At 39.5% G+C, this 26,785-nt stretch overlaps 1 protein-coding gene across 1 annotated transcript; it reads right to left on the reverse strand.

The window, feature by feature from the left end:
• On the reverse strand, nt 1-26,455 carry LOC105834870 (homeobox protein prophet of Pit-1). The gene is made up of 6 exons (XM_012677685.3): nt 26,203-26,455; nt 19,662-19,789; nt 19,143-19,250; nt 8,494-8,676; nt 6,489-6,588; nt 1-3,759 (listed from the first exon to the last, which is right to left on the reverse strand). The coding sequence occupies exons 1-6, from the start codon at nt 26,420-26,422 to the stop codon at nt 3,653-3,655; spliced, it is 846 nt and encodes a 281-aa protein (XP_012533139.1). The 5' UTR covers nt 26,423-26,455; the 3' UTR covers nt 1-3,652.
• Between the last annotated feature and the right edge of the window lie 330 nt (nt 26,456-26,785).

Here is a 26,785-nt window from a genome sequence, read left to right on the forward strand (position 1 = left end):
TAATTTTAAATGTAATTTTTATTTAGGCTATGTACAACACATACGTACAATACGTGACCCTGGCTTAAAACTATGTTACGCTCGTCCGGTATGCATTTCCACTTAATTTTTAATCTTGCCTTCTCGACACAACTTGACGCGTGTAATTTCGTGTGTCGGACGCATGGACGTACGCGCCCACGCATACTTCGTGTATTGCGTGTATACTTTGTATGCACGCGCGCGTGTGTGTATGTGTGTGTGTGTGTGTGTATGTGTGTGTGTGCACGTATAAGTGGACCGTGTACGATATGTTACAAACTTTTTAGGAACATTTCTCGTGGAATGCCGCGAGCGATAATAATAAGGTCGCAGCGAAACTACACGAAAACAATGCGCAGTCGTCTGCAGCTTCATTCTCGAGTCGATATATTGATTAGACAGTTATCGAAAAATGACACCAATATAGACGATTGTTGACTGGACAGACTCCGAATATTTACGACTGAAAGGCGCCAGGGAGAAGTCGCGAGTCGCGCGTTAATTAACCGTTTGCCGCTTCGCTGCAAAACCCATCTCTGATGTCTCCATAGAATTATACTAATCGTAATATTGAATTGAATAGTCTGTATTTATAAAGTTCGTACGCGCTTGTGATATATTTCTTAAAATCAAATAGAACATTAACAGAATGATAACTTCGTCCGATTGCTCGTTTTTTTTCCCCTCAAGAAGCTATACAAATCGCATACATTTGTAAATGTAATAACATTAGAATGAAATTAATGCAGAATTTTGTCGAACTAGAAGCTCGAAGGACAAACGGTTAAAGCGACGAAAGCTCCGATTCTGCTTTTTTTCCGCGGGAAAGCATCCGGACGACGAACGATCGCAATAATCAACCGGCTTGCGGCAACAGAGTGAATAATGTACATTCGGCGTACCGTCTCATCGACGATCCGATTTTCATCGTTTGCGTGATGTTCGCAAATTACCTCGTCAATAACACAGTCGTCTGATCGTGCCGCGCTTCCGCGATGGCAATCGTTTTAATCAGGCGGAATCATTCGCCTGTTGATGCAATCGGTTCGACTATTGCGAAGACAACATTGTTACACGATACGATCTGTTAGCGATAATTACATATTTAATTCTGGGATATGAATGAGATAGAGTGCGACCCCCATCTTTCTCGTTAAAACTCTGTTGGCTCTATGCTCCTTTCCCCACCTCCGTTTGTGATCATGGATCTGTGTGCGCCTCGAGCAGAACAAAGGCTCGTCATGAAATCATTGAAATGACATCAAAATGTTTCCAAAATGATCATTAAAAGTCGATCAATCATTTTTAATCAATCACGATTTATTTTAATGTCACGTTGACGTTACTGCGACTTGTTGTTCCACTTGGACGTTCATCAATTGTCCGAGCACCGATCGTTTTTCGATTGGGACATTTTTCGTCTTGCGATGCGATGAAATTGACCCCTTATATTCGTTCAAGGTTCGAAGAATCGTCGCGACGTACCTCTCGACGATCGGCACTCGCGAAAAGTCAACGGGGAGCGAAATCGAGGTCTCGTTTCTTCGCTTATAACAAATTCACCCCTACAATCTGTCGTTTGTGGGTGTAGGCATTGTGTGTAGGCGCCGGATACTTTCTCGGTGTGAAATCGGCCCATAGGCTGTCGCACACAAATCTACAAAAGCTGTCCGGCTGTGAAATTCCACCGGACAATTCTGAATGTCCTGTTGTTGCAGACACGTTCACGCACGTCGTACCCCCGCCCTAAAGCTGACAGGAATCTAAAAATATATCGCCAACTCTTATGTTCCCCGATGTCTCCTCGATAATTTTTATTTTTTCTTAGCTTCAAAGTCGATGCCTACCCCTCACGTGTGACGCTTTCTTCGAGATCAGACACGTGTACTTGCAGTTCACACGAGACGCACGAACGTTTGCTTTATTTTTCGGTCATTTTTCGTAACGCGACGCGCTACCCTGCGTCGATTTGCGTGCGACGACGTCTGATCCGCGCGAAGGGGGTCGAGCCTCGACGATCCGCTCGTCGCGACGGGGAAACCCTGGCGCCCCTCAAATTTCGAAAACGCAAAACACTGTCGGATACCACCGTCCCCTTCCAACGCGCTTTCCTCCCATCTCTCCCCCTTCCCCCGATTATCCAAAATCGTGGTCAACATAAGCACACAAATCAATGCCTAATATCATTCACTAAGGGTATGCTTACACTTTTAAAAGGACATTGAAAAATCGCATATGCTAGAGTATCTGCCGATTACGCAATCTCTATATTATGTATCTATATCTCTTCTCTTTCGCCCACTTATGTACAGTATCGTCCCCCGTTCCCTTGCTCCCCCCCCCCCTCACTCTCGCCAATTAATCACGAAGGTGTGGCACGTATCGTTGTTAGGAGATTAACGGAATGCCGCGCACGCGAGTGCGTTTACGTGCGGTAACGCATCTCTCGAACGGAATTAAGGAACCCAGTGTCTCGCGAGGAAAAGAAACCTTGGCTCTACGCGTTATAGAAAATACACGACGATCTCGCGGCGAACGGGCTCTACAGTTTCTGTACACGCTAATTGCGGGATATCCTTCGCTGTCCGAAACATAGGGGAGTCTCGAGCATCACGTATTTTCTCCCGCGTGTAATAAAGAACAGAATAATTGAGTTTCTCTGCCACAAGGATCGAAGTACGAACTATTATACACACATACACACACACACATATATATATATATATACACATATATATATATATATATATATGGAAATTTTTTATGTGACAAAAATCAAAGCGCTTCTTTTCCGCGCCATATTGAAATTGCGTTTCGTTGATTTAACATACTCTTCGTTCACGTTTTTCAATTTACACGAGTTTTTCGCGAAATACCAGTTCTCGAACGACAAAATCAAGTTTTATTAAAAAAATTAAACTTAAAATTAATGAATTTAAAAGAAGGATAAAGTATTAAGAACATTCCAGTCGAAAATACCCGATGCCGGAGACGTGTCGATCGTAATGTATCCTAAGTGGAAACCACGAGCGAGAATCTAGGTGTGCCAATTGATATTCTGCAACGATATTTTGCACGCGCGCAACATTGTTGAACTTTTGAAATTCATGTTCCGAATAAACGCCGCCTCGCTATTTCGTCATAGCGTCTAACATTCAACTGTCGTGCCGTGCTCGATCTAGTATCTGGCCTGTCCTCCGGCGACGGAAACGTGAGGACGTGATCGGTGCTCGAGAGAGCTTTTTTTTCACGCGTGTACTTATATGCGACATGTGTGTGCCGTTACGAATCGAGCTTGCTTGCTTGCTTGCTTGCTCGCGCTTGTTTGTTGCAAGCGAGATGCGAGGACGCGTCGCAAAATCAGGATGTCGACGCGGCCGCGGGAGGCGATTTAGCGAATAAATCGCAAATCGAGCCGCGGTTCTGTTTTTCCTTTCTCTCACTTTCTTTCCTCCTCTCGTTTTCCCTCCGCGAAACGGCAAAACGTCGATCGGGCTTCGTCGAGTTCGTCATCTCGCTCTCCCTCGTTTTTCCTCCCTCGATCGCTACCGATTGGCTGGATCATAGGTATGTACGCCATCGGACCCCTCCTGACGAGATCCTCGAGTCGCCCTCTCGCCTCCGTTTACAATTATGTCTGATACTGTAACATCGGCGCGGCCAGATTCGGGTGGTGGGCTGTGTTCATTCTCAGGGCCGAGATGCTCTTGTTGTACCACTCGTCCTCCGCCGACATTCCTAAAACGGAGAAACAAGACGAGATTTTTAGACGAAAGACAATGCGCCCGCGTTTTCGAGTTTGGATCGTCGATCCTTAAATTACATGTCTGTTTATCGATAGCAGCGTGATACGAAATCAAACATTATTAACGTGGGCTTTAATTAGTGGAGCACTCGCGCAACGCTATCAATCCCCCCCCCCCCATCCTCTCTCACGATAAGTCAAAGCTGGACGTCATTCGGAGAAGCGCAATTTCTTTTCAATCCCGAAAGAATCCCGACGGAGCGATTCGATTTAACCGACTTTCCGCGAGGCTTTATCGAGTCTCCGCTAATCGGTCGATTTGCTATCGCATTAAGACGTTAAAGAGAGAGGCGTTGGGTCGTTAAGGAGAGGCGACAGGATTGCAAGCGCGGAGAGGCCGCGGCACTCGTACAGCAATCGCTCGCTCGCGCCAAGCAACCCCCCGACGGGCGAGGCAATTCGCGAATAGTCTTGATTCGATTTAAAAGCGATATTCCATCTCGCGCCGGAAATGGTGTAAGACGGCGCTGGGGCGGAAATGGAGAGAACGTCTTGGAGGCTGGCGGGGACCAGAGAGCGCGCGGTACTCTCTCGCTCTCTCGTGCACGGGCGTCGGATTCGCGCTATTTCCGCTCCGGATTTTTGCGGAGTCATTCGATAACGTCGGGTCAGCGCCCGAGGACGGCACAGAGAAAGTCGCGGAAAGACGCTGGACAGGAGAACGAGGCCGAAGAAATTAGTTTACGTCCGTTCCATGTCCGTGTAATCTCGTGGGGGGGAGGGAAGAGGGGGAGGTATTGACGTGCGCGGGTGATCGAAAGACAACGATCGAAATACATATGCACAATTCAATACGAGATTACGAAACTGTTAATTGCCAATTAACGCGAAAAGAAAACAATTTATATAATATATATTTTACATCGTATCTTCTAAACATTAAAATTTAGGAAATTACAACATTTTGCAAGTACCATAACTGTTGAATAAACTTATTTAACAATTACAATATCATAAACATTACACCCAAAAAATTTTTTTGCTAATATAGACAGATTTCTTGATATCACAACCAAAATGTATTGCCAATTTTTGTATCTGTTAGAATTTCGGCTGTCACGTATAGAATTTGAAACTTCTGCTTCTATCAGCTGGATTGATTAGGTGCAATACGTATACATATCACAGTATTAACTAATTATTTACCTATCTCAGCTAATATTTACACACACATAATTTTGATTGAAATTGCAAGATTATTTTTTTAAGTGTACAATTGGTACATAAGCTTATTTTATAATTCAAATATACATTATAAATTTCAGTTATATATTTATAACTCATCATAAAATATGTGACAAAATATAAACTAAAATAAAATTATTTAACAATTGTGTGATATTGTATATTATCAAATACTATAACTGTTGAAAAATAATATGAACATCGCAAAATGTTGTAATTTCCTGAATTTTTATGAAGAGTGTAATTAATCAACGGGAGATCATCAAATCAGAATATGATAGAGGAAGATCGCCAAGACTGATATAGACTCTTTAAAATAGCATCTCCTTATTTTTCAGAAATTCTACTTGCTCCATATTAATACTGACATAAAACATGAACTGCTTAGATAATTAAAAAACAATAATGAATATTAATATTCATAATATTAAATCATTCTACATGTTTTACAGCTTTCTAAAATTGTTTTATATTTTTTTCATAATGCAATATAATACACATAAAATTGTCATGGAGCAGAAGTCGGTGCATTTTTCTCTTACTGACAGTCAAAACAATTTTTTGCTGATATAAATAGATTTCTTGATATCACAACTAAAATGTATTGCTAATTTTTGTATTTACTAGAATTTTGGTTATCACATATAGAATTTGTCAAGTTATAAATATCTATTCTTTTCATAACATAATTTTATTTAATTAAATAAAATATTTGTATTTTTTAGTCCTCAATAATATATTTTATTATTATATTTATTATTTTATTAGTTTATCAATTTATTTTATAGTTAACTTCTCTTTACTACGAAACTGTGTGTAAATTCTGCCATTATTGCTAGTTTTAGAGTCCAATTTCATAAACATTTATTTATAGTTATATGTTGCGTTTATAACAAACAATAATTATTACAAAATATGAAACAATATTATAAAAACTGCTACACTATCGAATAGAAGATACTTTTTAATTTACAGTTGTTTTTAAAGTTTTATTTTTAGTTTTTACTTAAGAAATATTCAAAAACAAAGTAGTTTGTAATTGATAATCTTCTACAGAATATACGTATATTATATAAAACAAAAATATAAAAGATAAAATCAACTACTTGTAGCACGAGCTTGATTACACTTTTTAAATTAAACTTTTAATTAAAACGATTCTCGCAGATTAGTTTAAGGAATCATTTAGACATGCAAGTAGACTGTTAAAATATTATGACTATTATAGGAGTACTTTAAATCCTAAGAGCCGCGATTGCGATCGCGTTCGATACACAACGTGAAGTCGCACATCTCGCGGAAAAATAAATCGATTACTTTACCCGCGAACGCGTGAATATCAAGGATATTTGTGGGATTAAGGACATTTACATAATCCTTGACCCAAATGAAAACGCAACCGCGCTCACGAGCCATTCATCGTCGTATTCATTTTACGCACACCCAAAGCGCTGGCGTTGCATTATTTATGACTCACCCATTGCATCTTGTCGCATCCCGGTGACGGCCGACATATTCGACGCTGAATGCGACATGGAGAACGGCTGGGTCATGCTCGGGTAAGACGTCGTGCCCATCTGAAACACATTTTGTCCGTCGCGATTAATATAACATTGATACTTTGATCCGTATTCTGAAGGTCGGCCGCGATTTACCGCATCCTGCGAGCCCTTCTAATCGGGGCAGTAACAGAATATTAACGGCACGCAATGAAATCTGCCGTAAGAAGGGGAGGAAGAAAAAAAGAGATAGACGCCCGGTGTTAATGTCACGTGTAATTAATTTCCGCAAGCGTAAAATGAGCGAACGAGCGAAAATGAATTCCGCGATATATCAATGAGATTACGGAGTTACCCGCGCGGTTTGAGCGGCCGAGCTGGAACAACGAGAGGAAAGTAATGCGGTAATTAACGTGTGTGAAACATAATTATCGGCTAGAAACCACTCTTACGTATTTCCACTCGTCGGCGGCGGCAAACGCGAAATCGAATCGACGGGTGGTTTCATTATAAAAATTAACCGTGTAATACGTTCGGAACTGATGGAAATTAATAATGCGACATGGTATCTATTTCCTGACCGTAATCAATTTTCCAACGTGTTACGTGATTCTACGGTGATATATCACAATTATTAAGTACAATTCCTGACGAAGATAGAAATGAAAGAGGAGTGAGCCTCTAAACCAATAAAAAGAACGTTTGTGCGACCATAAAATTTACTTGATTTAACGTTTTTCGACGTCGTTGTTTATACCGTTATCGATCGTTGAATGTAATTATTAATTATAAAATTATTAATTATAGAATAATCATTATATATTCTCTCTAAATCTCATAGAATGAAAATTGAGCTTGTACAGTTATTTGATTTGCCACTCTACAAAAGTCTAAATTGCACTTTCGTAGCACTGTAGGAGTATAATTTTTGACTCTTATTAAAATGGCCAATCAAGTATAATTATTGCACAAATTCAGTTTTCATTCCTTTGCAGTGACGTCTCACTCTTTGAGATTCAGAAAGTTAGTTTTCCTTAGACTTCAGACAATGTAACATCGATGGCGCATTATTATTAAATTGTTATTTGAAATTGACGGGATAAATGGATATACATGTTGCACGCGAGACGGAAGGGAATTTTGTAAATTTTCGTCTTAGAAAATTCGACGAGACATTCGTGGCTCATGCTTCGAAGCGAGAGCTAAGGGATAACTGATACAAGTATCTTTCTTTTTTTTTTCAGGAGGGAAACCGAAACACGCTTGCGAATTATCGGCTCAATTAAAGCGGTAGGCATTCGGCCGACCCAACTAATCAGCCGGAATGCAATTTAGCTATATCGACCGATAGCGATGCGCCGGACGTACGCTCAGGTGCACTCCAATTTAATACCTCGGTTAAAATCATTAACGAGAAACGCATCAAATTCATTCCCGATATATGTGCGGGACCTTCGGAATGTCGACCGAATCTACGATTGCTTCCAAAATGTTTTAATTTCCTCGATCAGTTGTTTATCTAACTTGCGTCAATCTACGCGCCGATCGCGAGCCACTTTTCGAGAGAAACATTCTACCGTTTGTCGCAGCACTACTACATTATTTTTTGAGAAAGTAGTAACAATATATAGTAATATATAATAAAATAATATTAATAATGTATATCAAACGATACGCATGGAATTCGTACGAAACGTTTGAAACAATTGTTGCACTCAACTTTAAGCTTTTTCTATGTATATGTATGAATATTTCATACTGCACGAAGGTGTACGTATGTCGCGATGTATAGATTCTGATAGAGATGAAATAAGTAGGAGGTATATCTCCATGATGACATAACTATAATTCTTGTTTGTATTATTTACATGCCATTATCGGAGACACGTCTTCGCGCTGAGTGCATTGGTGAACGTGCAAAGCGGCGGGTATCGATAATAATGAAATTTCGGAAGCGTCCTGCGCGTCGTAAGGGAGCCTCACCTGGGGATAACGATTTATGCCATTTATGCTGTTGTGAGGATGGGGGTAGGGTTGATAACCCCTGCTAGCACCAGGATAGATATTCCTCATCATGGCACCTTGGCAGGCGGGAATTGGTGTTAGAGCTTTCTGCAGCTGCTTCTCCTGCTTCCGGTATTTCGCTCTTCTGTTCTGGAACCAAACCTACGAAGAGAGAACAAAATGGCGTAAACCAACGGATACGCGTTGCGTACATACTGGCAATGTTTAAGCGATACAATTAGTAGATAATTATTTCGACCTCTGCGCGATATACAACATCGTTTACGAGGCACTAATAGCGCAAACAAAGTTTGTATCATTCTTGCTTCGATTACCAGACGTAATTTTGACTGGACATTAATTGCTATTCTAATTAAGCAATATTAATATCTGGCGGCACAATATAATTTCATATTACACAAAAGAGAGAATAACTGTATACATTGTAATTAGGTTTTTCGCGATGTATTTTTTGTTTATCTATCGCTTAGAATAATTTCAGAAAGATTCGAATCTATACATTAATTTTTCTTTCTCCGCCAATGTATAAATAATTCAAAATCGGAGTAGATTGGAAAGAAACATGTCAAGATTTTTCAATCTTGCGCTTACAAAAATTTACATTCTTTTTATTCTAGAACTTCAAATACTATATACGCGTAAAATATTAATACGCAAATTTCTGATACGCAGTGGCATTCATAAAAGTAATTGTTTTACGCTCGCATAACAATATGGCGGTCAAGAAGCTAACAAAATGGTGTATAGTACGCGTTATTTGTGAACATCGAGTTAACGGTCTTCGTCGATCAAGGAAGGGACACAAACCTCTTGGGCCGAAAAGCACCCTCTTTTTTTTTTCTTTTACCCGAACAGGGATCCTAAGTTTACTACCCCCGGCCTCACCCGGCAACCCAAGGGCGGTTTACCTATCGCCATTTTGCATCGGGCAATTTCCATTGTTTCGCGGGATTAGTAAACCCATATTGGGGCTTGCCTGAGCCGCCACCGGCGACTCACCCCGGCATCCACACCGGCGCGCGTTTCCGCACTCTCATCCCCTCGCCCGCCCCCTCATCTATTCTGCTCTCTCTCTACTACTCTCCTCTTCGTTCCTCCCGTAACCCCCGACAATCTCTACTCTCGCGCCCCGCCCTGCCGACCGACCCCTCTTTCCAGCGGCCCCCCAGAAAGAGAAAAGCCTGCGGCTTCTCGTCCCGAATCGGGGTTGGGTTGTTTCCACCCTCACCGGTGACGTCACCGGCGCCACCCGATTGGCCGATGCCACGGCGGTGACGTCACATCGGGCTCGCTCATTGGCCGACACGTTTTATCGACATTTCTACTGTACACCCTCTCTCATCGCCGCAGAAGTGGGTGACACGAACCAGGATGGCTCGAACAAGTCCGTTCTCTCTCAAACTCTCCCTGTTTCTCTCTCTCTCTCTCTCTCTCTCTCTCGCGTCTGTCTGTATCTTTCTGCTGCGCTCTCTTCCCGGCTCTATCACTCTTTGTGTAGAAGCATGGCGCTTCCGAAGAGTACTTCGTAAAATATCCGCAGCGATGTTCTTGTATCAAAAACCGAGTACGAGGAGGAAAAAAAATTCACTATGTATCTCCATAGAAGAATCAGATTTTCATTATAAGAACGCAAACGATCATCTTGCTCCGTTTATTGCTCCGTTCATCAACACAACTGCGCTTCTTTATTATTTTTAATCCTTTTTGCCGCTCACATTTAATAACGCACCATAAAGTTTACTTCGAAAGTTATTATTTCCCTTGCTATTTCGTTGCAACCAAATATTTCTAAAAAGCAAAAGTTCTCTTTGTAAAAACGTGTTTGTAATTATTTTAAGTATTTTTTCAAGCATTTCATAACAATCGATGAAAGCTTTACCTCATCAAAAAATTTGAACTCATAAAAAAGAATTGTAATTACTTGAATCAATCATTTCAGTTAATTATGAAGTAATTCTTATGCTAATTTATTAATTAACCCAACGTCAGACGATGCGAGATAAAGGTCGTCATTTACGTCAAGATCTATTCCGTGTCTACCCACGCCGAAGAGATCAACGCCTACACAAGAAATTAATAGTTCATCAGCGGTAGGATTATTTCCGTCAATGATCGCATATATTACAGCGCGTTACCGTGACTGTTGACGTCACGATCGGTCTGCGTGCAAGTGACAATTTGCAAATTTTGACACGAAACGTCTCGAAATACGAAATACGAAGAGGAGTTATTTAATCTAGCAGAGGAGTCACTTACCCAGCCGCACGCGAGATAAATTTAAAAAAAAAAACGTTTTTCGATAGCAAACCTAATCTTTATTCCATTAAATTTGCTAGAGTGTTAGATGAATGACAAATAGGTGTGTATAGGTATGACATTGAGAGCCGAACAAATTAGACAAGTAATTTCGCGCAGTTACAATTGGATTTTATTTAGATTGTCTTCTTGCCGCCGAGTTGAGCCAAATCGCAAGTCGCAGGATCAGCGAGACGGTTTCGATATTAAATGTTACGAATAGAACGATTGTTATGAGAAATATACATAATTCGTTTTTATTAGTCAATCAAGTATGTAATATAGAATAAAAAAAGAGATGGTATTTTGCGTCGGTGAAATATTTAAAATCAATTTTCGCGATATATTTCATGTGGAATAAGAATGGCATAATAAACCTTCATATATTTTCACAAAACTCGCCAATTTTACGTAAGATATAAATTGCGACGAATGAAGTTTCACAGTAGACACACCGAGCGGAGTAATGGAGTCTTATTTAGATTAAGTTCTTGCCGCGAAATTGGCTGAAATCCGGGATTACTTAGCCGAGAGAGACAGAGGGAACCCAGTTCGGATATGAAATATTATAGAGAATCGGGGCGATTATCGAAACGCGACGATAATCGGAATATTAATTCCGAAGAGTTGAATCCAAGATCCGCCTCGAAAGGGATCGCTGGGAGCTCAGTGGCCGTGGATTACAGCGGAATTATAGGCATTACCGAGTTTGATATTTCTTTTTAACGGCGTTACATAAATTTGCAAGTAAAGCGAAAGAAATATTCGCGGCAGCCGTAAGGGGCAGACGGGAAGGGGAGAAAGAGTGGCGTACGCCACGCGGTTTCGAAGGTGGAGGCACATTTGAAGACTCTTAACAAAGGGCTTGATTAACATTTTCATATGACGAGCATGCATCGTTCTAACTCACATGTATGGAAATCGCGGTACGTGCGAGGCAAGTCGCATAATCAATCTCAATCCGCATTGGAATTCACGCCGCGGGACGATTTGCAATTGCATAAAACACGCTCGGCTTTCGAATAATCTGGCATTACTTCCGTCCGTGTATATCAACCGAGGCTGCCAGATCTAAATATGTGCGCGTATATAGAAAATATAGTATCAATACCGAATAACACACGTGACGCTTTTTTTTTACGAGAGTAAAGTGCCTATATAACATCACAGAGATAAAGATAAAAATTACGTAAATATAGAATAAAATAATTTTACAACTGTTTATAAAAAAACTGATAAATGTTCGGTATTTTTTTATACAATTAAATCATTGTTTGAGCTAATATTAGATTTTATTACACTTTAAAGTGTTAGATATTTGTATCTATTAAATATATGTAAACAGCTCGATTAATTGTCCCTTAAACTTAGTATTTTTTTCATAAGGATGGTTATTCAGAAAACTACTGCTAAGAACTCCATTCCCGTATGTAATTCGCCCCGGGAAATTTTTCGTGTACGTGTTTGTATATTCGCCATACGTATGCAAATGACATTGTCGACGCTTCGTTTACCCCGATATCGCTCGTTCCTCTAAAATCTAAAACGAAGCGCATCTTCACTATCGAGAATACGGTTGTGAAAACAGTTATACAAATAGAGGAAAATTGCTAATATTACTTTATTTTTGAATTGTATTTCTTAAAAAAAGTCTTTAAAAATATAAATACAAAAAGAAAAGAAATTTTGTATTAGATGATACACTTTTTATAAGATAGTTTTGAATTTTGTAATAATTGAACTTTTCGTAAGATAATAAAAATGAACCTTCAAATCGGTACAGTAAGCAATATCACTACATTTTCCTTTTCTTTTTCTTGAACATAAATCATCTGTATAAAATACAAGTTAATATGAAAATTTTTTGTGTATATATAAAGATTAAATTAGGTTATTAACCTCGTAGATAGTTTTTAATGCTATGTTTTTTATTCTATTCTATATATATAGTTTTTACTATGTATTTCTAAATATATAGTTTTTACTATGTATTTACTCTTATCTGTCTTACAGATTTGTTTTACATCTGTTGACAGACGTGCTGATTATATACATTGCATTTTGATTTTATGAATCGCATTATGAGAAGAATAAGAAGGAGAAAAATATAAATAAAATATTTTTAACACACTACAAACACATGTAAAAGAATTTAATATTAATAATATAGATACTCACTATTGTTTAAACTATACAATTTGCAAAAAAACTGCAAATTTCCTTCTTGTTTTTTGAAGAATTTATTAACTGATTATATATACAAAAAAGATACAGTTATATGAATTATGAGTTTTTTCTTTTTTAATTATCTAAGGTCATGTCTTTATCAGTATTAAGTGCAATTTATCAGTATTTAGTTTCAAGAAATAAGAGGGTGCAGCTTTAGGAGATCTATGTTGGTATTGGCGACTTTCCTCTATGTATATGCGTACAGAACAAAAACTAGACGAACAATTTAAAATTTGTAGCTATTACAAAATACACAAATGACAAAATGTTAATAATCCTTTTGGCTGTAGCAGTATTCTGTAGTAAACTGTAAATCATGTAAGCGTTTCGGAACACAACACTTTTTGTTTTTAAATCAAGGAATACTAAAAAAAATAAAGATAATGATATTGATATAAGATACTCATCCATCGAAGGGGACTTTATCTAAACGATTAATTTCCAGTGTTCCTCGTTACGGTTCTTCGTTGAGTCGATACCGACTCCAAATTTTCAACGACGCCAATTTCCACTTTTCGCCAAATGCTGGTACACCCTGTACATACCGTACGCATTTATGGGGCGGGTAGAACAGGTTGCCCGAAGAGATCCGGTAAAAGGGCAATTCCTTTTATTTGCTTCTTCCCTAGAAGAGCTTTTCGAGAACATACTTGCGCGCGCGAGCAAGCGCGCCCGCGTCCCTTAAGGCGCGCACTCTGCAAGAACTGGAAAGCTAAGAGTTCGTAATTCAATAACCGCGCTCTCTTCTCCTCCCGCTACGTTCGCTCATAGAGAAAGATAGACCGGATAGGGAGAAAGAGGACGAGGAGGAGCGAGATGGCTGTCCCACGGGGGTGCGCAGCTCAAAATGTCTGCTACTTTGAGGACCGCGACCGAGAAAACTATCCTCCCGTATGCCTGAGAGAATACTGCACTCTGATAGCTAACCCACATACTAACCCGGGAAAATGGATACATTCCCGGTAATGGCTTTTTCGTCGAAAAAGATGAGAAGAGCGTAATACTTTTGTAATATAAGGATATACTACTTGCGCGTTTATTTCAGAAGCACAGCTATCTATGGCAATCGAATATGTAGTTACGGAATCCAGGAACCGATAATGGGATTTCAATCCCATACAAATAATTTTTTATTCGAGCATTACCAATAGAATCACACAAACTACTGTTACCCTTATCACGACAAATTAATCGACCCAATAAATTACAATAAATCGTACAATACATAGGAACAAAAACTTAACAAAAGAACGAAGTACGGTTTTGTTGAAATACTATATTTAACAAATTAGCTAGATACAGATCTGAAAATAATTATGTTGGAATATCTAAATAATTTTGTAGATTAGCCAAGTATGATAAGGATGCTACAAAAAGTTTTGACATTCTAATCATTATTTTTGTGCGACCAATATAATTATATGGTTCAACGTAATTATTTTCAGATTTTTATCTATAGATAAATATTAAAATTTTCAACATACTTTTCGCGTGAAAATGGTTAATTTCATATTGCACAATCACATACACAGAAAATACACTATCAAACATTAATATTAAAACTAATCTGTTCTATTTAATTATTTTATATAAGTAAATTATGTTTGCTTAATGCTAATCTTATTTCGATAGTTAACATTTTAAAAATAAAGATGTTTAATAAATAGGATGAAATAAGAATATTGTCTTTTTCTATGCAGTAAGTATGTAAGAAATGTAATTTTGTAACATCTTTTTTAAGAGATAACTTTGTTGTTAATTTAAACTTAATAATTATTTAGCCGATTTTTCTTACTTTCAAGAGAAATTGAGGAACTTGATTTATTCGATTAGTCTTATCTTAAAATAAAATAATTGTATAATTGTAAAAGTATAATTGTTAATTTGTATTTAATAGTAAGCTACGGTTTATAAGTGGAATGCGAGGTCACGAAATATAGTACGTACTCGCCAGTTATTTTTGCTATTCCCAGAAATTTCCTTGTTTCCTGTCAAATAGGAAGCCGATTTTCTCATAAAACGACCGGTAGGTAGGCTTCGATCGGAAGTCGAATCGAAGTAAAAAGGTCGAATGAAAACTCGGCTAACTTAATATCGCGGAGCTCGGGCTTCTCCTTTCTTTTTCCTCGGCGTAATGGGATTTCTTGTGCGGTGATTCGAGAATTATTCTCTTACCATCGAGTGTTACCTGATTTTTTACTATTATTATCATTATGATCACAAATGAAAATCCCTCTGCATATATTAACAATTGCATATTATAACAACAATCTTAATATATAAGAGGCACTCTTTACCACTTTTTAATTTTATTTATTTTATATATATATATATATATATATATATATATATATATATTTATAAAATTAAAAATGTATGTATTTAATAATATATATACAGTTAATGTTTTTCTTCTTAAGTTATTTGATTAAAATTTTTATTAAGAGATAAATCAAAAAATTAACGGAAAATAAATTTTTGCTATCTGCTTCGAAAAAATTAAAAAAAATAATTTAGTGCAACCATAATTACTCCCTCTTCATTTGCAATTGTCAAGCAATCGTGGAAAACATTTGTCCCGACTGAGTTTTGCTTTACACTCCTATTAAATTTATTTGCATGCCTGTGTGTATACGAAGCAGCACATTACATCTTCCTACCAAGTTTCCTGCAAATCCTCACTCGAAATGACATAAATGGACGGAAACGATCCCGCGCAAGGTGGTACCGTGTTTCGCCTGGAAAACGCTCATTCAACGTGCACTAATACGCGTTTGCGTGTTTAGAGAAATTGCAAATCGCGTAGTAAATTTGCGGTACTATTTAAGGAACGATCCGTACAGAAACTTAAACTTTATGAGAATTTATTCTTGTTTAGAAATATTTCTCAATTGTTCACAGTCGCATAATCATCTAAAGTTACGTGTATATCACAATCTTAAGAATAATTTACTTACATATATGTATATTTATATATATTTCAAATCAAGAAAAGACCGACAACAGTCATAGCAAGATCTTTGTGCTCAAACAATATTTCTTATATTTATTATCTGATTCTTCGAACTGCGTATTTTTGATCTTGTAGTTTTTATTGAACCAGAACCAGAACAGTAATATTAAATGTTGAATTGATGATCTAATAATATATGCATTATTACATGCGCGCGCGCGTGTGTGTGTGTGTGTGTGTGTATGTGTGTTAATGCAATTAATAATCCAAAAAGGACCAAGTTAGTAACTTCAAGCCTTGGAAATGTTCACGTTTACGTCAGTTGAACTCTGCGTGCCCCGCGAAAAAAGTTACGAGCGGCAACGAGCGCGTCACAGGAGTGTGGGATCAATGTATTTTTTAGCGAGCGCCGCCAATCGGGCGACGTTGCTGGATGCGGGAGAGAGCCGTCCCTTTAAAAGCTACCGCGCTAGTCACGGCATTCTGTTTCCTCAAAGATAGCGACACGGGCCGTGGAGGCGGCGAGGACGAGAGAGAAATAGACGGCGAACGAGGGTGGCAAAGTTGAGATGAGTTGGGCGCGCAGGGGGTTGGGTGACGCTGTACCGGAGGCTGCCATTATATCTGAGCCGCCATTTTAAATTGAATTTTCTCCACCCTAGATAGATCTGAAACGTCTCAGGCTTGCCGGGCTTGCTATTCCTTCCACTACGAGACGAGCGACGACGAGGGCGGGAAGGCGCGGGTGACGCGGGGGAAGATGACGAAGAGGGGCGGGGGAGGGGGAGTTCTCTGGAAAGAACATCGAAGGAGCGAGAAAGAGAGAGAGAGAGAGAGAGAGAGAGACAAGGGATCATCTCCCTTTTCTTGCACGGCCGCCATCCTGGTCTTTTTCCTCCGCTGAGAACCCCTGTTTTTGCGATGGATACCTTCCTAAACCCTAAACTGGCCCTTCGATTCCTCCAGGGGACGACGAAATTTTCGTTCGCCCTCCGTGTCCGTGCACGAAACGAACGGCGGGAGGGAGTCACCGAATTTGGCGTGGATAGTAGTATCAGGCACTTTGTATTGCGGTTCATCGATATTACCTCGTATCGAAATTGACGTGTCCGAATTGGATTACAATCGAACGCCATTTTGCAATAACCGATCGCTATTTTGGGGAATTTTTAACTCTCTCTCTGATACGCGGAGCTAATTAAGATCGAAGAACTAATTTCGTTCTAGCGTTATACCGACGTAATCAGCCGATTCGCAATCCATTTTAAGTGCCTTTTTAGATATTTAATGCTCCGATAGTTATTAACATAATCGCTTGCAAAACGCGTTTATTATTTATGCAATTAAGTGGTTTTTATAGCTCAGATATTTATAGCTCTTGCAGAATATTACGAATTTCGGAAACGAATACGAGTGGAGTGGCTGATGAACATTAATTCGCTACGGGATAAGAAACCAGCGGAACAGCACCAACCACTTTCCAGTGGCATGAAACCACCGAGAGAGAGACAGAGAGAGAGAGCTCACCGCTTGAGGTAAAGCTGTCGTTCGCCAAAAGTAGTCGAAACCTGCGCGAATCCGCGATGACGCGAGCGTTAATTACGGCGCGCGCTTTGCAGGTTACAGATAATTGGCCGATTCTGGGCCAGAGCCGCGCGCCAGAAAACCAGCCACTGGAAATGACATTTAAAACTGCGAAATCCTCCCTTCCTCTCTCTCTCTCTCTCTCTCTCTCCCTCTTTCTCGCGTTTGAGGTCGAAACGAGCACACAGGAGCATCCGTCGCGCGGGCCGCGCGGCTCCTCGCGAGCGCACGGCCCTCGGCGGCGGACACTTTGTGCATCGGTTATAACCGGCGAGCGACGAGCGCAAACCGCGTTTTACTTGGCATCGCAGTTTAACAGGGTTAAGTCGCGGCGGTTCCCGGGCTTTTAACTCAAACAACACCCCGTTGCATTATATATCAAAAGAGCGCGACGCACCGGCGACTGTTTTAATATGTACCGCTCGGCTCGGAATTCGGGGCCCCGGTGTATGTACGCGAACCGGTGCCCAACATCGTCTCTCTTTCTCTCTCTCTCTCTGCTTCACCCACTCATCTTGTTCATTCCACTACCTCTCCGACGACCCCTTTCTACCTCATTACCAAATCCTCCGCTCTTAATGTCATCATAAACCGCACCACTGTCGTAGAATTCGCGTTTTCATGTCGAACAAATTAAAATTTTGAACACCATAATTTCCCGTGATACACGTAACTATTTCTTTTCGTAAATAAAAAAAATATATGGAATTTTTGAAACGTGATTTTTGTCCCGATTGAAGCCAGAAGTACGAACACAAAATTTTGTCGCTCAGTCCTCTATGTAGATTGTATCGGTATATGTAATGTTTGTCGAAAAGTATATTGAAAAATTGTCTCCGTCCCCTCTGATCGATTCCACGACCCTCAAAGAATATAGGGTGTCTTGGATCGACATTTGCGCCCGTAATTTCATTTCGTCGCCCCACATGCGTCTTTGATTCAATTATACGCAGTGAGTCACTGTCAAAAAGATAGGCAGGAGATAAGTATGTCTACAATTTTTCGGCGGCGACCGAACAACGAAGCACAATTCTCAAAATATTAAAAACCCACCATTAACACTGGCGTTACGTAACAAACACAAAGTCCAAAAGTTACGAGATATATTGACAATGCCCGGGAACAACGGTAATGGTTTTGCAAAAGTATAATCTAAAAATTTAGTTGCTTGCAGAGTTGATAATAATAGGACGCTCAAGCAGGTTGTTAGAATGTTACCAATTTCTGCAATATTGTTCACTATGCCAGAACATCCCTCATAACTATTTTGATGATCTAACAAAATTATTTTCAGATTTGTAACCAGCTGAATATTCAGATTTTTTAGCAAAATTATTCTTTCCGTGTATCAAAAGTGACTTATCCTCACGTCACTAATTGAATTTATTTGAATTTCTATGAAAAACCGCCGCTAAATTTAAATTCATTTATAAAATACACGCAGGTGAGACAGTATTGTTGATCTAATCATACGAGACTGCCTTTCATACGGTATACCAGAAACGAGAGAAAGAGCAGTTTGTTTTTCTCTTAATAGCGCACTCACCTGAATTCTGGCCTCGTTCAATTTGGTGGTCCTCGCCAATTCCTCCCTGCAGTATATGTCCGGATAATGGGATTTTGCAAACGCCGATTCCAATTCTGCCAGCTGCTCCTGCGAAACAATTGGAAAGCCCGGCGGTAAAGGCCGGTTTGAACTATCCGGCAGGAAATTTGGACGCGGCACGAAAGATTGAAGGTAATCGAAAATGCTGTTATCGATCAAAGGGCCTCGCGTTCTCCGCGGTGGAACGCACATTTTTCCAAGATGTCTTGCTAGACCGAACGAACATACTCAAGAAGAGATAACAGGGACGGAATTTATAGACCGATCTTATTCAAGGTTCATCTTAAGTACGTCATCTTGAGACGTCAATACTGTTATTTCATTAAGTAAGTCCTAAGTCTGCTCGTGGCTAGACGATTCTGGAACTCAAGATCGGTCTATGAATTTCGTCCCAGGAAAGACATTTTCGATTACCCGCAGGAATAAAAGGATAAAAAACGGTGACACTCCTGTACCAACCTGAGTGAAGGTAGTCCTGTGTCGCCGTCGGGCCGGTGTTGGACAGCTAGCTGTGGTAGGTGTGTGGCCAATGTGAGGACTGGAGGCGCAGGGGTCGGGCTTTAACTTTTTGAAAGCGCCTTCGGCTCCTGAAGAAAAAGGAAAACGACTTTAACATTTTCATTGAATCCCAATAAGACCGTTGTGCGGACTCTTCGAAAAGGTATTTTTCTTTAAAAAAGGAGAGAAAAAGAAAAAGCGTAGAGCTACCCGTTCGCTTTGCCTTAAGCTGCGATAATGTCCGTGTGATGACGTCGATAACGTCAGATAAATTTCAACTTCATTAACATTGAATTGCACAATTGTATTTCGCGTGAATGCGTAATTACTTCGCGCATTTTCATGAATTAAATTATCCGCCGATTGCGCTTGAAAATTATTTTAATGGCGTATTAGTGGCGGGTCAAATAATATATTGAGTAGCGAAATTGCATGTCGATTAGATGCCGTAATAATTACGTGTTACGTAATTTTATTTATGTTGCAACAAAAAAAGGAATTTCCCTAGATGACTCATCTTGTTTAAGGGGCAGTTTCGTGAAAGAGCAGCCTGTGTCATTCTTCTTTCGCGACACCAGGCTTATTGAAATAACAGGAATCCTCGAACTTGATACAGTTCCGCGATCACCCACTTCGGCGAGCAAGTGACGCGTGTAAACGCAATAGGTTTACACAGCGCGCGGGAGAAGAACTCTTTTTTTTTCCCGCGGCCAAACCGAGTTACCTGATAACGTAATAAACAAACTCCGTTAACGATGCCCGGGCGTAAACGCTTTTCACGCGTGGGAGGTGGAGCCTTCCTCGCGGTTCTCCCATGCGTATTGTCCGCCTGCGAAGACGACGGAGGAGTCAGGAGCGGCGCCGAAACGGCGTCGAAACGGCCGAAACTCGATTTCCCGTATCGCCTTTCATCACCGGCAAAATTCGATATTCCATGGAAGGCGCGATCCGCCGAACTTTCGACCTCCGACGCGACAAGTCCGTCGTCGTCACCGCCGCCGCCACCAACGTCGCCGCCGTCATCGTCGTCGTCGTCGTCGTCGTCTTGGACGCCCGCGCAGCGCGGCGCAGCGTCGCGGCGCCGGCTTCATGAACGAACGTAGATACCTACCAGGTCGCACCGACCCGGGGTAAGCGTGGCGAGCGAAGTCCCTCGCACTATGCTAACTTGGTTAGGGCGTTAATGACCTAATCATGTTACATGCTGATTCAATGTTCAAGGATGAATGCTGTCCACTTTACATACCTTGCCCGGTTACCCGATGAACGAGGAAACTCGGTCAAGTTCAGAGGAAGAAGGCGAAGGGCCCGGTGCGACCCGTTTCTTCGACCATCTCCGCGCTTTACGATATCGCGCGCATTATTTTTTCCTGTTGTTTATATATTTTTTTTCTTTTTAGTCAAAGATTTCTCTGAGATGTAATTTTCCGAGAGCTTCATCGAGCATTCATTTTTCGTTGACACGGCTTCAAAAACATATCGAATTTTCAATATACTTTGCAGTGGAAATCAGAAAGCTTCTTTTATTTTACATTTATTCGATATAATATATTATTTAAAAAAAAATAAAAATAAGAAGACTGAGAAAAAAATTTTGCTAAGTATTCGATGATATATAACGCGTAATTAAATTCTGAAAGTTGTGATAACGCGAGCTGGAATTACTTTGTCCCATTAAAATTATATCCCGTTTTAACGCAATCAAAAGCTCATCCTAATTTTTTCGCGCGGGTACAGATTGAAACGAGATTTTCATAAATGATACGAAATAAAATTAATGTGCCATAAAAGGTATCGGCAAAAAAGTGTTTTTCACCGATCTTTATGACGTCGAAATTAATTTTTCCCATTAATCTCATGGTGTGTGACAATGAGATATTGAGCCCAGGTAATGTATGTTTCTCACTCTCTATTCTTTTACAATTTTTACAGATTCCGTGATGTAATATAATATAAAATATTTTAATAAGTAATATATTTAACAAATAATATAAAATATCATTATGTGAATATTCTTCAACTATTATCAACACAACTTATAAGTATTGATTTTGTTAATTTAATGTAAAAAATCAAATGGTTCATTATTGGGTCGTAAATTTAAATTCATGAAATACATGGCTGTTTCAATATATTCGCGATGTGAATCCGTTTTTATGCAATTACAGTGTTTTCCCGATTGCAGAAAATAGGCAATTTACGGTTGTCAGTTTTCCGTCTTTGACGTAAAAATCTGCTAAAAAATTATAACCTTGCAAACTACGTTTGTTAAAACGAGCACGCTATAAAAACGTAATATAAACATTTATTATACACACAAAAGGACAATAATATTATTACAATTACGAGATTACTGTTACAGAAAAAATTACTGTAATAATAGCTATCTCTGGTTGTTATGATACTAATATTGAATAAAACATATAATTGAAAGCTTGATATAAAAACAATTTTCTATAAGTAAAATTTTCAAAAGTTTATTTTGTTAAAATTTATTTACATAGAACATTTTTAATTATTTACAAAAAATGTTTAGAAAAAATTTATCTCTTTATCTCTGCTTTGCATTTTATTAATGCTACTAATGTTTAATATAAATGGTAAATGCTACACAGAAAAAAAATGTAATACAGCCAATAACATATGTGATTGCGGGCTGCCAACTACATAAAATACTCAATACAATAATATTTGCTATTAATGCAAGTACAATGTTGATACTGCAATAGCATATATTATTGTATTGAGTATATTTTTAATTGGCAGCCCGCAATAACATATCTTATTGAATATATTGCATTTTTTTTCAGTGTATTAAATGCTACAAACGTGAAAATCTATTCTCTATAAAAAAAACGTTATTTTATGAAATGCATCATAAATTCCTTTAAATAAAGAGAAGAGTATTAATATATGATACGTCATACGTTGAAATTAAATTGTAATTAATGATGCCAAAATTAATTTTTTTCATTAATTCCATAGTAACAATGTAGGCAATATGTTTCTTACTTTCTATTCTTTTGCACACATATATTCTGTAATATAATATAGAATACTTTAGATTTTTGTAAATCTTAATAAAACTTAACAGTCAAAAAATAATTCAAATCATTGTAGCATATACTATTATAATCATAACAATATATGCTATTATAACAATTTAAAAACATCGGATATTTTAGTCTTTATCTAGCAAATTATTTTCTTTATTCCTTTACAACAATTTTATTTTCTCCCTTGTATTTGAAATGGTCGAAAAATTTTTAGATAAGCTCAATGTTGTTTGACATGTTTCAAAAATTGCAATATGATTTCTCACGAAATAAACTCGCGATTGAGAGGAGAAGGATGGTCAAATAGAACAGAGACAATAAAATGTCAGCGAAACGGCACGAGCCGTCCAGCCGTTCGCAGCCGAGTTAACCCTTTGTTAAGGACGAAGTTACAAGCTGTTCGTCGACAATCTCAACGAGCGACACTCGAGAAAGGAGCGTGGTGCGAGGGTGCATTGTGGACACCCGCGCCGCGCCGCACCGCGGCGAACATCTGCCCTCGCAGATTTCGGAGACGGTCAGAGGGCCAAAGGTAATTAGCGGTGATTTTAACGCGGTGAGATCTGACACGCACGCGACCAACGACACATTTTACAGGATTACTGCTAATACGGACCGCGGTAGCCTCCGACCTACAGCTGCCATCCGTCGGCATCTGCTGTCACATTAGGATGCATTATCGGCCAAAAGTGATACCCGCGTTTCCAAAATTTATTCGCAATCCACGCGTTAATTTTGTCATTTTTGCAAGACGCACGAAAATCTGTTATAGTGGCGCTGATGCAGTGCGTTATTTTGAGGCAAGGAATACAATGAATTATAATAAATCTTTCTCAAAGAAAAATTGTGATTGTAAGATTTTACAAATATTTTTGCAAAGCCTCCTCTTCTGCTCCCTAAGGATTAATTAACACACATGTACTTATTGCCGATATATCTGCTTTCGAGAACTAGAATTTAATTGGATTGATTTAGATTATTATCAGTGATATTGAGAGATTCTCACCCTGTGCAAATCCACTTACATCTTAGTGTCTCCATATATTACTTGCAAATGTATATGCATTGAAAGTTAACACTTGCAATCCAGCGAATAAGCTGCTTGAGACAGCAATTACTTTCGATTTGCATGACATTTACTCGCAAGAAACACGCGGCTTTAAATTCTCACGAGACAATATCATAATCTAATATCCAATTATTAAGATATTTAATAATGAATATTAAAAATTAATATGAAACGGTCTTCTTTTTGAAATTTAAAAATTGTGCTTTCGGAATTTTCTTACAGTTTTTACGTCATTGTATGTATAATTAAGTTTAAATATGTATAACGATGTTCTTGCTCAGGGTGTCTTGCAATTAACTCGTAGAAAAAATAGCGAGACATCAGAATTTATTTCGAGTTATAAACGAGCAGATTATTTCTTTTCGTGAAAAGTTTCCTAAGCTTTGAAAAAGGAGGCAAATAAATAAACTTTCCCTTCTCATTTAATTTCAAGTACTCTAAACTAGTTTCAATTTCAAATTTAGTTATCAAGACATTAAACCTTAAAAGTTGAAAAATAGCTGTAAATGATAACTTTTCGTCCACGTTCTTCTACGAATTTTAATCAGATTGAAATAAAAATTTCATTTTCTTGCGATAGTCAAAAAATTACAGAGCAATAATGTTAATAAGAAGAAATCAAACGCGCAAAACGAATCCATCTTCCTCTGTGTTGTGGTCACAGTTGCGGACCAACGGTGTTACGGGTCACTCGACAGGAAGTGAGCGCTCCTGTTTCAAGAAGGACACGAGAAATGCGCGCCAGAAGACCGTCGCTTGAGTACTTTTAATACCCCGGGAGAACGCGCAAGGGGGTTAATGACATTAATTTTTCCCTCCACCGCCGCCCCGTCCTCGTTTTATTCCGCTACCTCTTTTTCCTCTCGTCGCGAAGCGGCTGTCGGATTTTCATTTGCATGAGAATCCCGCGGTAGTCTCATTTCGTTTCCGGAAACCCTGACCTTGAAGGGTGCGACGGAGCGTAGGATATCGCCGTTTGCGGATCAGGGTACGACCACGCAAAATTCATTTTCGAGTATAATAAGGCCGAAAAATTCCTAACGACCGACCTGTTGAACTCCGTATTTATCGAATGCCTTCACAAGGAAATGAGGATACACGTTAAGAACACGTGTATACAAATTGCACATATTCTAATTTATACCGATTATACATTTAACTATAAATGACATGATTTAATTAACAAACTCTCTCTCTTTCTCTCTCTTTCTGTCTCTCAGATAACCGGTGAAAAAATGATTTTATGGAAACCGTCTAATCTCTTTATAAAAAGTTTTACGAATTAATCCTGGGTCGCGTTCTACAAACTAACAAAAAGTGTCTAATATTAAAGCGATTCTAATTAATTAATATTGAGAGTCTTATAGTCAGTTACAGTATAGTAGACAACTGTTTCAGTATTTGCTAGACTTTAATAACTCTACTTCATATTTAATAAATGCAGGTTAAGGTTCGAGATATATACCGAGGTACGCGCGTTATGAAATACGAGTGTCGCGACTGGTTTATGGGCAGAAGTGAGAGGAAATTGGAGATGCCCTTTCATCCCGACGCCGAGTCTTTTTCGAATCATCGAGATCGGGCGCGAGGCTCGTCACGCGTGCAAGCTACGTCCGACGTTTCGAGCCCACCCCATTAGCGGCACCCTCGGTGCTAAGCTCCCTTAAACCCCCACTAGCACATAATAATAGTCCATAGAGAGTAAAGAGAGAACAGGTACCACCATATGTTTGCCCCACCCGATCTATTGTCAACACTTCGGGCTGGTCGTGTTGCGCTGCAAACGCGTACTCGAGGCTCAACAAGCGGAAAATACATCTATCTCGAGATGGCACGATGTCCATTTCTTTCTTAACGATGGTGTAAAAGCATGATACCTCCGAAATTACAAAAGCGTATCGAATTACGTGACTCCAGATTAATTTTCTCGCATTCTTTTCTAGAAGATTGACATTTGCATGTCGAAATAAATTACTTCTTTTTATTATAAAGCGTCATTAATGACAATCAGTAAAACTTTACAACATTGCTTGAGCGTAGCTTTAATACAATTTTGTTCTTATGATACAACGTGACAAGTTTTTACAACTTGTCTGTAAAAACAAATGCAAAACAAGTATCTCATAAATAATGATACGAAATATGAATTAATTGAGAAAAAGTTATTAAAGTTTCCAGTATAGTTTTGGAGGCAGTAGAGAAAGAAACACAAGAGTCAACACTTGATCATTTCTGATTCGGACCATATAACGCGCTTAGATAAAACCAATAAACTTACTGCTTGCTATCCTACTTTTTCTCAAATAATAACTACAGAGGAAATTCGAATCGCTTCTGCTGTCTTCCAACAAGACAAGAGTATCTGAGCGATACTCACCGACGGTGGTGGTGGCCCCGACGCTGCTTCTACCGGGCGTCGCGGCGGGCGTCGGCGGGCTCGCCTCGAGGCCCTGATGCACCCCGTACAGGCCGAAGTCCTGCTCATTCGAGCTGGCGCTACTGCACTTCCTCTTCTCCTGATTGTGATTCAGATGAAAGCTGTCGTTCTCGACCAGGCCGACCCCGAGCAAACCCAGATTCGGCCTGAGCTCGTCCATCAGCTTATTCTGTCCGCAATTGGCAGCAGCCGCCGCGGAGAAGTTGAGCTGACGGCTGAAGATCGCCGGGAATATGTTAAACTGCTGGTGGTCAAGGCTAAGGGCGGTCGTCGGCAGGGACGAACCGCCGCCACCGCCGCTGCCGCCGCCGCCGCCGCCGACGGAGGTACCACCGACGGAACCGACGCCGCCCGCACCGGGACCCCCGGTACCTCCGGACAGATCGTTAGCCAGGGTGATGCCGGGGTTACCTGGTCAAGGTAGCGCGTAGCTGGTAGCACCTGAGCGAGCACTCGGCCACCTACGAAGACATCTTCCAAGTCGCGAGTCTGCGATGAGGGCGCGCCGCGTTCGCCCTATGGA

The sequence above is a fragment of the Monomorium pharaonis genome, chromosome 2, assembly GCF_013373865.1.
Source record: "Monomorium pharaonis isolate MP-MQ-018 chromosome 2, ASM1337386v2, whole genome shotgun sequence".
Taxonomy (NCBI): Eukaryota; Metazoa; Arthropoda; class Insecta; order Hymenoptera; family Formicidae; genus Monomorium; species Monomorium pharaonis.

Bases quoted from the DNA above. Each gene is read 5' to 3' on its own strand.
- LOC105834870 (XM_012677685.3), bottom strand. From the start codon at position 26,422: ATGGACGAGCTCAGGCCGAATCTGGGTTTGCTCGGGGTCGGCCTGGTC. The intron at 19,251-19,661 runs GTTGGTACAGGA...ATTGTTTCGCAG, and splicing joins ACAGGACTACCTTCACTCAG to GAGCAGCTGGCAGAATTGGA. The intron at 8,677-19,142 runs GTGAGTGCGCTA...CTCTCTTCGTAG, and splicing joins TGAACGAGGCCAGAATTCAG to GTTTGGTTCCAGAACAGAAG.